The sequence below is a fragment of the Aquila chrysaetos genome, chromosome 2 (assembly GCF_900496995.4).
Source record: "Aquila chrysaetos chrysaetos chromosome 2, bAquChr1.4, whole genome shotgun sequence".
Lineage (NCBI taxonomy): Eukaryota > Metazoa > Chordata > Aves > Accipitriformes > Accipitridae > Aquila > Aquila chrysaetos.
Window position 1 is genome coordinate 77,462,455 of NC_044005.1, and position 12,270 is coordinate 77,474,724.

A 12,270-nucleotide genomic window follows, 5' to 3' on the forward strand; every position below is an offset into this window, starting at 1 on the left:
GTGAGTCACTATGCCCTGAGGATGTTAGAGGGGACAAAGGAAAACATGATGTGAAAGTTATCTAAACCTTCTTTTTTCAGCTTGCTATTTCTGGAATTTAAATAGTATGTACATTACACTGTATTTTGGTCTTATTATAAAAAGGTGAAAACCTTGAAGAGTAGTTTCTAAAGAAAGATCAGTATATACAACTGAACTGCAGGAACCATAGGGTAAGTTTACACTCTTATACCCCATCATATGCAGCAGCCAAAACTTCACAACCACTATCTGATGCCACAAATAACTAATTTTATGGACAATGATTTTATGTTTATCAGATTCAGTCAGGAACAACCCTTTAGCTGCTGGCTTTGGTCCTTTCTGAGGAGATCTAAGCCAAATGATCAAACTTGCGCTTGTTAATAAGCCAAGGAAAAACTGAAGTCCTTTTTCCCGAACAGGCTGTTATTTTGGTATTTTAAGAAAGGACTCTACAGAGTATTCCAATGGCTTTCAAAGCATTTTGGCATTCTTTAAAACATGAGGGCTTGCTAAAGACAGACTTAATAAATGCTTGCTGGCCTAAGTTTAATTTTCTACCACATTGTTTAGCTGAAACAGTTTTAAATATTTCATATATTTATTACATAATCTTATGTCGGGGGGAACAGGAATTAGATATTGCCTAGGAACTTCATTTAAAATTTATACAACTCGGTAAAAACACACCCAGTTGCTTCTGTAATACTGACTGTATTTTAAAGCTAACAACTGTTATAAACTAACATGTTGTTTTTTCCCTAAAATATAATCTGATTTCTTTAGAGATAGTTGGCTTAATTTACAAAAGCATCCCAGGCCTTAAAAGGAACAAGATGTGGCCAGCTTTGCAATAGTTATAACTTAATAGCAAAACCCAACTGGTACATATGCTACATTTGTAACACTTAAAATCACAATTTAAATGTCATTTACACAGCAATGATCTATCACATTTTGAAGACAAAATAGGTGCAACATGGTTGAGAATCCTGAAGAGGAACACAGAGGTGCCTGTATCGCAATTTTAGAGGACTTAAGCAGCTTTTTTACTTTTGAAAGTCAATAGGAGATCAAACAAATTAAAAAAAAGAATTGCCAGGATGACTAAACGTAAGATCAGCATAGTCAGAATGCTAAATTAACAGATGTGGCTCCAATTACTCTTACTGAAAACTAGATCCAAATGGAGATTTGAGTGAAATGACACTTCTGCTAGTCCTAACCAGATCACCACCATCCATCTTTTGCTCAGCTTGTCGAGTTACCTTTTTGACCAGCCAAGCCCTTTTACATTGTCTCCTTCATCTAATGTTTATAAGGCTTACATTCCGATTTCTGCTCTCAGTAATAGGCATGGAAACAGGAAAACACCATTCAGATACTCAAAATTTGGACACAAGCAAAACCCAACTGGACATGGTCCTGTGCAAGCTGCTCTAGCTGACCCTGCTTAAGCAGTGGGGTCGGACTAGAGATCTCAAGAGGTCGTACCCACCTCAACCATTCTATGATCCTGTGATACACTGCTACAAATTCAGGTGAGAGAAACTCTCCGGTCTTAAGTCCCACTGCAGTAGCACAGAGTTGCAAGTCAGTCAGTTAAGGAGCTGTTAGACACCTTACACTGTAGATGTTTAGGATAGCCAAGATATCTACACAAAGCTGGCTGGTGGAACCTACAGGACACCTACACCCTTATGGAGCCAATTCTGGCTGGGGCATATATCCCAGGGTATCTAAGATGCCTCTAGAAAGGAATATTAATGCATCTTGCATTCTACCCCCACTTACTGATGCATGTTTGGCAGAGTTGGACAGTTTTCAGACTTACGCTGCAAATCTCTGATTGCTTTTATATTGATTTCTAAAATAGTAATTTGGATTGGGAGATACCTCTGGGGGGTCAGCTAGTTCCAACCTCTGCTCAAAGTAGGGCCAACATCAAAGGATAGACCAGGTTGCTCAGAGATTTCACCAGATGAGATTTGGGTATCTCAAAGGAAGAACATGCAACATCTCTTCTGGGCAACCTGTTCTAAGCCTCAACTATCCTCTCTAGATACAAAAAAAAAAGATTTTCACAAACAGGATCTCACTCATTCCAGCTTGTGCACATTGCTTCTTTGGTGATCAGTGTGCACTTCTGAGAACAGTCCAGCTCTGGGTTCTCTACAGCCTCCCATTAGACAGGTAAAAACAAGAATTAGACCCCCCCATAGTCTTTTCTTTGCCAGCCTGAGCAAACCCACTTCTCTCAGCTTCTCATACATGATACGCTCCAGACCCGTAACCAACTTTCTGTCCCTCTGCCCAGCCCGGTCCAGTTTGTCAGTATCTCTCTTGTACTAGAGGAACCCAAACTGGACACAGTACTCCAGATAGAGCCCCATAAGCACCGAATAGAGAGCAACAACCACCTCTCTCAACCTGCTGGCAACAGTCCTCCTAATACAGCCCTGTACATGACCGGCGTTTGCTGCAAGGCGCTTTGCTGACTCACGTTCATCTTGCTGTCCTCCAGCACCTCCAGACACTTTTCTGCCAAGCTGCTTTCTAGCTGATTGGCTCCTAGTGTTTACTGTTGCGCTGGGTTATTCTGCTCCTGATGCAGGACTTCGTATTTGCCTTTGTTAAAATTTATGAGGTTTGTACAATTACTCAAAGATTTACCAACTAGCCAAATTTTGGAGGTTTTTCATAAAGACAAAAAAGCATGTTTTCCTAATGGCAAGGACTCATTCATGCCTTTTTTTGTGTTTTACTCCCACACAATAGGATGAATAGACTTTCATTCATTGAAAACATCCACAAAACAATATATTTTTTTTCTGTGAAATTATTTTGGCTCTAAAAATATTTTTAGAAATTAAAAACAGCTTTGACTTAAAACACAACCTAGACCAGACATTAGAAATGTAATATTTCAGCCCAAATAGTTCAAGATTAGTGGAAAGAAACTTATTTTCTGTACTTATAATCTGCAATTAAAATCTATAAACAACTATAATAACTGGTGCTATCAATCCCATGTATATTGACTTCGTAAAAAAAAAAAAAAAAAAATTAACAAATGCCAAAACGAAGTAGGGTATTTTTAGAGACTCATCTTTTCTACTTCTGTATTACTATTTTCTTCAAGCAATTATCCTAAAATCATACAAGTTGTCATCGCAGCTTCTAGATTCCTAAGAAGGCATTGCATAGACTTTGGTTTGCTAAGACGCCACTTGGAAAGTAGTTGCTTAGAGCCATGGTAAAAATATAAACCGCCAAGAAGTAACTTTGAAAACCAACTGTTGTGCATAGTTCTCACTTCATTTAGAAGCTTGAAATATGCCAACAGCACAGATACTTATTTGTAAGTGCAATATATACATCTTATATAAATGAAATATTTTAAGACCATTTTCTTGAGTTGTTTTCCATTTTTGTTTGTAACAATTCACATTGAAAGAAGCACTAATAAAGACCATTATGTACACAGTGCATCATCCTTCAGGTGACAGCATAGGGCAAGTAAAGTAACTGCAGTGAGCTTTGTTTGCCACAATGAAACAGTTTTAAAAAACGTTTGCATTGCTTCTATAGAGTGTAACAAGCAGCTCCTGAGCTAGCAAGCAAAAAGTTACCGGTGACACTCAGTCCTGACAGCAGCACTGATGAGGAGTGTCTTGTATTTTGCTCATACATCCAAGCAACTGGAGTTAATAATAAATTAGAAATGTAGGCAGCTGTGGCATTCCATAACAACATTACGGTATCATCCTGTATTTAAAAAATATTAGCGTATCACACAACCAATGTTAATATAAATTAACTGCTGCATTACAAAAAGCTGAAATTAAAAGGCAATATATTTTATATGCAACTGATTGATTTACCTGCTCTGAGATGCCCCACCACATCAGCCAAGCTACCTTTCTTCACTTTGGTAATGAAGGCACCGAGTCGTCCTAATTCTGTCATTTTTCCTCCAACAACCTGGTTAATCATAAATTTGTGAGTTTCCAAGCCACAAACCAGACATCGTATCAGGCATAAATATACAGACATATCAGTTTTCACATTATTTTTAAAATTAAACCTAAAATATGCATAAGCAAATCTATTGTCAATTTGGGCTTTACAGAGGCTTAAGGACAAAGATAAAGATACAAAAAGTCCAGATCTACTTGAAAAGAAGTACAGCTGACACAGAATGTATAAAATTGATATTCCTTTTGATGTGTTTGAGTAATCAATCTTATGCAGTTTGCTAAGTATCTAAATTTGTTGCAGAAAAAACGTTTCTTAATAAATAACAAAGAAAATATACCTTTTGCAAATGGATGTCTGTCACATGCTTAAGTTTAAATTGCAAGTACACATCAAATCAAATGTATGAAAATCCCAAAATGCAATTGGTACAACAATTAAAAACTTAGCAAATACACTACTACGAAAGATGGGCAAACAGTTCAGAAGAACATTGCTATTGCTAAACCCCGGTCCTCTCATCCAAGCACATGACAGGACAAAAGAGCAACTTCTGGCTTTTGTTAACAGAACTGAACAGAGCTATTTTTGAAGATGACTGCTTGATACAGAGATCAGGAAAATCGGAACAAAAGGTGCCCTCAACAGATTAGATTTTTAATAAAATATAAGCCAAGAAAATGTAGTCTTGCTGACTTACTATTCTCTTTAGCTTCCTTACTCTCTCCAGCCAGGTTGGGTTTTTTTGTCAGGAATATCCTGGGAGGAGTTTTATAATAGAAGGGAACAGTGGAACGCTAGTTCATTAGGTATTATTTCCCTACGTTGCAATCACAATAACTAGTAGGAGCTTTAATACAGATATATCTCCAAGAAAATCGAGAAGCCTACCTGCCAACAAGGTTGTCACAAGATAGTAAGTTAAATTTGCCAGTGGGGGCCTTAGCTCATATCATACAACATTGAAACACGAAAAATCAAAAAGAAGCTCTCCAATCTACATTTCCTACTAGGACCAACCTTTTTTCTCACATAATAAAAAAAGTTGCTTGCTGTCAGCAAAAATCAGCCTTGTGCTACAGACTGCTAGACATCTAGTAGAGTGAAGCTGTTCTCATCTTCTGTATTCCCACGCCACGCTATCTCATTTCAAGGTGGATAAATGGCTCTTACCCAGGACATGCCATTACCAAGTTCACAAGGTTCTTTCCTGATTTAATTCCCACCATGATGAGCAGAACTGACAACCCACATCTCTGTCACATGTGAGGGACTGAACTATCAGAAAACTAAATGCAAGGAGTGGTTCAGTGTCAGTGCCCTTTGAAGTAGACTCAGTCCTAAGTGGATGGGAATGTTTCATATTTTGCACTGTTTCTGCTGCACTCAGTGGGTACAGGAAGACACCCAAATTAAATTCTCTCAGACATCTTTGGAGCTCCATATAGTTAAAAATATACCTTGAGAGAGAAATTCTTGAACCAGCACACTGTACTCCCCACCAGCTTCAGAAAGAACACTGTCTCTCTTTTAAGCATTCTGGCAATTTAGGGACATGAACCTAAAAGTCCGCTACAAATTACTTATTTAGAGATTTAAATCAACTGGACAGTGTTGCCAATGTCTTAATTTTTGAGGCACCAGATTAACCGGAATTACATTTCGTATAATCTCTACAATGCTTTAAGGGGTTTTTTTTGCAAATTTTTGTGTAAATGTTTAGTTTCATTCTACAAAATTTCTGTTCTGAATGGCTGCGTGGATTTTAAACACTGACCTTATAAACATTTGCATCCGGATGACATTTATGTATGTGGATTATGAGATGAATTACTTGACTGAAATGCAAACAGTAGAGCTAGAAAAGGCAGGACTCCACTAGTGCATTGCAACGTGCAGTATACGTCTTGCAGACAAGAAGCTAAATGAACAGACACTTTTTAATCAAAACGGTTCAGCTCCTTTGCCATGCATGAGGGGAAGACTGCATAGCATGATTAAATACATTTACATTCATAATTTTTCTGTATAACTTTCAAAACTTAATAAAAACGAGGAATACATTTTTGTCAAATGACCATATAATTGGAGAGTCCTCTGATTTAACGTGTCGGACCTCTAGGTCTAAGGTCAGTGGAAGTTTCTTTCATTTACCACATAAACCATGTAATACTTACTTTTAGCCCCAGTAATGCACCTGATTCTTTTGGCATGGTTGTTCTCTTGTTAAGAATAACACGCCCAATTAAGCGATCTCCCTCTTTAGAAGGCTGCCACGTTACGGGATGCTGTTAAAAAACCAAGCAGTGGAATTAAAGAAGTGCAACCATCTTCCTGTATTTAGATGCACATTTATAAACCAATAAAATTTCTGGATCATTATGTCACAGTAGACACAAACATCCTTCAGATGTGTTACATATTGCACCCAAGCTTCTATTATTATATCTGTTGGACTCTGGCTTCATTAAATATTTATGTCCACTGTAAAAAAAATATCAGCACTACGTCTGCAGGTAGAATTATAATACAATTCAAAATTCAATACAATTAAACATTTAAAACGTACCTTAGGTAATAAAATTAAACATTTACTTTTAAATTCCATGACCCTGCAAAGCGCATTCATAAATTCTCTTCTTTAGAATAATATACGTTATACAGCTCTACCACATGGGCTCACTACATAATAAAAATCCAAATGATCCCTTCCCAGTCCAAGTCAATAGAAAAAGTCACTAATCTTTCCCAGAGCAGCATCACACTCACAGCTGCTTTTGTGGTGCGTAGTGAAATCTAGTGTCATGTCTATAAAAGAATTAAATTCAAGTTAAAATTCAGGCAAATTTACCAGTGTACATTTTAATGAAAATTTCTTTCTGATTTCAATTTCCATGATCCACTAAACCAAATTTTCATGTAATTTGTATAGAATAATTTTTTACAACAAAATAGCTATGCTGAACTGAAATAATCAGCAAACATTTTAATTCATACTTATGAACCTCTTTTTTCCTATTTCTTACCGAACTAATAGGGGATGTCTCCCTGCTGTGCCACGTGGCAGGATCCAGCCAGTAATAATCCAAGTCACCTGGAAGAATATGAGTAGAAAGAAATGTATAATCACTCAAACAGAGAAATATGTATGAATGATTACTTCTGCATACATTAATTTTTATGTGCAATAGTTTGATGAAGCAAATACAAAACCTGCATTATGATTCAAATTAACTTATATCAATTTGAAAACAATATGGCCTAATAACATAAAAACAAAAACCACATAATAATGCATTTATTTGGACCTCTGCTTTTTCACGAATTGCACCTCAGAATTGCTTGTGCACTCCAGCTGGTTTTTACTTTGCCCATTCATCTTCCAAGAACGGACTCCAATGCAACTCGTTCACAGCCCTCCTCCTCCCCCCACCTCCATAACAAACACACAGGACTACAGCTAACGATGACACGAGAGAGAATACTCCACAAAATAGGCACTTAGCTATAGTTAAGGACAGAACAGTCAACCACACTCAGAAATCTGCAAAGTAGTTGATCAATACTGTGACAACGGGTACCGTACAGATGGAGAGGCACAGGAGCTGGTTAAGGGTAACAGAGCACCAAAGAAAACAGCCACACAAATAGAGCAAATAGTACCAACAGCAGATACGAGGTTGCAATCTTTCATTTTGATTGGGACAAACTTATATACTATGTACATCAAGTACTATGTACATATACTATGTACAACTATATACTATGTACCATGAATTACAGTGGTCTGGAAGCCATGAGCCCATTGGGCCAAGGAGAAAAGGCAGCAGAGCTTAACACCACAGAGAGTATATACGAATTTATGGAAACCTATGGAAACCAACAGTTTGACTTAATATATTACAGCTGTAGAAGACTGAGTTGGTAGCAAAGAAACTACCAACTTCACTGGCAGTTCTCTGTGATGGAGGACCGATGTAACTGTGCACTCCAAGGAAGAAAAGGACGAGGCAGGAATTGCAAGAGGAAGAGTATCAGGGAGTGCAATTCAGAGCACAATTTTCTCTACGAAGAAGAAGGGTGCAGGTGATACTGGGAAGGACATAGGAGAATGATGCAGGCTAGAATAGATCCAACAGAAGGCTAAATGTGAGACTGATACAGCAGGAACAATTCTGAAGGATTTCAGTGCTAGCACTAGTTTTAAACAGAATATACCTGTGAGCTCTGAACCTTGGTGTTATTTCATCCCTTTGGGCATTGCCACAGTGTATTAACAAAAATGCAATAGTGTCCTTAGAAAGGAGAACGACAACTCTTGTTGTCTCTTGCAATAGCAGTAGTATGTAAAAGCTTGATCTGAAATAACCAAGAGATATTTTTGAATTTTATCTGAGAAAAAGTAGATGATTCTGCTGTTTACCTTACAATCCCTTTAAACACAGAAACAAAAAAACCCCCACCAAACCAAAATCTGAACTACCAATTCAGAGGTTAGTTTTAGACCCTGAAGGAAATACAGTCACTTCTCACTGAGGTTTATATCCATACCTGCACTTCAGGCATTTTTCACCCTCACTTTGGCAGAGAACCTTGGTCAATTGAAACATGTTAGTGGAACAGTTTGATAATACTGCTTTTTGAATTCACAAGTAATTTTTTTTTTCCCCAAGTCTTTAAATTATTATGTCCCAGCGTTAGTTTTCATTACAGAACAACTCTTCATATGCTTTCCTAGCAACATCCCTACAAACTCTTTATGGATCATTTAAAAACCACCGGGTAAAAATCCTACTTTCTCATTAAAGTCAGATTATTGTTGACAATACCCTCTGCACTCTTGATATGCTCTATGTCTTCAGAAAACATATTTTATTTATTATGTACACTTTAGGCAATACATCTTCACTGTCTTATCTTATAAAACACACCTCTCTAATACTACTGTTAAATCAATACTGTTACTAGCACACAGGCATCCAACAGGACCCCCAAAAAGCATGCTTCTAGCAAGAAAAAAAAAAAACACATTTATATGAAGAGTTTATTATTTTTGACTCTTTTTTGACAAATCTTTAGATGCTGATTATGAAATACAAGTGGTATCACTCTTTATAATCCGTAAAATCTTTAATTGTTTACCATCTACATGATCATGTGCACAAGCTTATTTTTAAACAGCTTAATGATGATGATACACATAACCACACGAGGCAGTTTGCGGTTGCATTAGCTACTGAAGTTCTGCAATTTTGGAGAGCTTAACTTCACATTAAAGATCTTTCAGTTTTATTTTTAGCAATGTTCCTTGCACCTTTATAGACTTCAAAATGGCAACAAGAACAACAACAAATCCACGAACCAGACTGCCACCCCAAGTGCTGGCAGTAAGCTGGGACCTGTGGCACAGAGCTCTCCAATTTTCAGTAATGGACTCAACAATAGCACCAAAAAGCAACTCTCTCTTGTGTGAGCTGGCCTGCCACAGGCAAAACACAACACACTCTGCCTCCATGTTTCACAGCTATTTGCTCAGCAATACAGAAATGTTCAGACAGGAATAAATGCCAGCTCCGGCACGCAGATGTGTGTGTCCAAGTGCTCAAAAACTTTTCTGCTCTTGTCCCCATTGCTCCCTGGTCTTTTCCCCTTTCTTCCTTCCCCAGCTTCAGCTTCTGGGTCCCAGTTTCCTTGCTGCTCTTCCTCCTCGTTATTGCACATCCATGACCACTTGATTCATGCATCTAGCGTCCTTCCCCACCAAGTTCCTGCTGTAACCAGATCCTTTCATACGTCTTCTGCCTCGGCTAACCTGCTAATTTTCCCATCCTCACCAACTACCTACCCTTTGCTGCCTTTCTTCCCCATCTATTTTGTTGTAATCGTCCATCTTCTATCTCCTTCTGCTTCTGGCTTTGGTGTCCTTTCTCTAGGTTGTGTATTTTAATCCCTCCTTCCCCTCACACCCCTCAGTACTAAGCTACATCCTCGTTATCCGCTCCTCCCCGCACCTTTAGCTTTCTGTCCCTTTCACCCCTCTTGTCTGTTCTGCGCTTTGGTAAATTCCAAGCCAGGAGCTGCGTCCACCGCGGCCGGCCACGGCCACGGTCCTTCTGCCGTCTGCTCTCAGAAGGTGAGAGCAGGAACCGCACTGCTAACGCGGCTCTACTGAGCTGGAGCACGGATGATACGCTGGGAAGGCATAAAGGTAGCCATCAAATCAAAAACCTTGACTGAAAGCGATAGGTCTACAACTTGGCGAACATTTTAAAAGCTGCAAAAATGCATGAATTGGGAAGAAGAGAGTCCACATTCTTGAAAAATGACTTAATTTTTCATTCCTATTAAAAATTCAGTACGAAATAGACCACTAGCATGCAAACTTTTGGTTGAATCTACAACTGTAAAAAGGGTTTTACAATGGAAAATGTCAGTTAATCTATATTTATAAACACTCATAGAGTAGAACACACAAATTAAAACATAAAGGAACAAAATCCCCAAATGAGCTTAAAAAATATTTTATGCCAGCAACACTGACACTAGCATCTTGACATCTGCAGTTCAGTACTCTTTTACAGCTATACTTTAACAATAATTTCTCCTTGATCATGCTATGTCATTGCTGCATCTTTACTTAATACTTATTTATGCCATTCTTGCACTGCCATACCCCAGAACTGGCTATTTGTTTAATTACACAAAATAATTTCACTGAACTAGTATTACAGAGAACCAGGAACAGGTAAGTAACATGCGAAAACTTACCATCTAAGACCACAGCTTCAGAGTTTCAGATTTTGTCAAAAAAACCCCCACCAAAACTCAAAACAAAACCCCCTATACACAGAGTACTCTCTCCACTGGTAAAAGTCACTAAAAATAACTAGTAAAATAAGACAAATTTAAGACATTATGGAGAGGCAAAACCTAGTTTTCTAAGGAGCAAATAATTGACTTACAGGCTTAAACTGTTTTTAAACACTTTTTAAACAATGCTTTAAATTTAAAAACATGAAAAACTTAAAAATAATAAGCCCCTATGAAAATATACACATTCTGTACCATTATTTTTATACATTACTGATATGTTTAGAACTGATGTTCTAAACCACACAAAAGTGTATTTCAACTTAAAGCATATTATTAAAAGTGCATTTGCAGTTATGATACATGATTTACTTAAGACCAATGGAGTGAAACAAGTATATTATTTACAAAACCTTCTTTCCTGAGAGAATAATTCAAAAGTTGTATCCTTCCAGCAATGAAATATTTTTCCTATTAACATGCTGCTGCTTGATTACTTTACTTTTGGACACAGATGAATATAATCATAAATCTACTTTACAAGACACAAATGTGTTGAGGTTTTTTTCCCCCGTGAGAAGTCTTTTGCAGTCTTCAATCAAATTCCAAGACAGGGAGTAAAACTCTTAATAAATTGCTGTTGTTTTTATATCCGCAACACGTGTGCCTTCAAAATGAAGGGAAAGCAAAACTCACACCACCAAAAAAAAAAATTTCTCTAAAATACTTCATCTTCAGCAGCACTACCCATACCAAAAGCTAATGCTGGGATACTGTGATTTCGAGTGAGATCCTGCAAAGCTGAGAAGTGCTGGAAATGACAGCTTTGTCTCTCTTGCAAAGCCACAACAAGCACAAAATATGAGAAAGTCCGTTATCATGTCTGACCAGTCATGCTGATTTCCAAAGAGTCTTGAATACCGGAGTTAAAATACCTCAAGATGTTTCCCCAAATCCATCCAGACTATTCAGAGACTACTGATATTCAACAAAGAACGTGCTTCTGGTGTTTTGCTCAAATCCAGATGCACTAGATTTGCAGCAGTTACTTAAGACAAGAAGCAGACAGTCTAATGATGTCAGTCAGCCCATGTTAGGCACTTAATTGAGCCTAACACGTAGCTGCTAACTAATAAAGCAGTTCTATCACGTAACTAGGAAACTTAGACAATTATTTTCAGAGGCTGCATCTGAAACTACAGCATAAACTAGCTTCCTATATAGTCAGACTAGATCTCTCCAATTAACACATGCAACAGCCATTTATGTATTTACCCTTGTTAATTTTTAGAGTCAAACACAGCCTGCATTAAACAGACAATAAAGCTCATCAAAGATCTGGAACATCCTCTGTTATGTCTTCTACAGTCCCCATGGAACTTGATCAGCATCTCATAGAAATGATCAATTGTTTCCCATGGTAAAAATCAATACAAGCCACATATCAACCTACAGAAAAGT

General features: G+C 37.7%; 1 protein-coding gene across 1 annotated transcript in view; it reads right to left on the minus strand.

The window, feature by feature from the left end:
• The window catches only part of RIMS1 (regulating synaptic membrane exocytosis 1), a 342,135-nt gene that overhangs the window by 144,860 nt on the left and 185,005 nt on the right, over positions 1-12,270 (minus strand). The window contains 3 exon segments of the mRNA XM_030034563.2: positions 3,906-4,005; positions 6,177-6,287; positions 7,026-7,093. Of these exon segments, the coding sequence (XP_029890423.1) occupies positions 3,906-4,005; positions 6,177-6,287; positions 7,026-7,093 (279 nt within the window).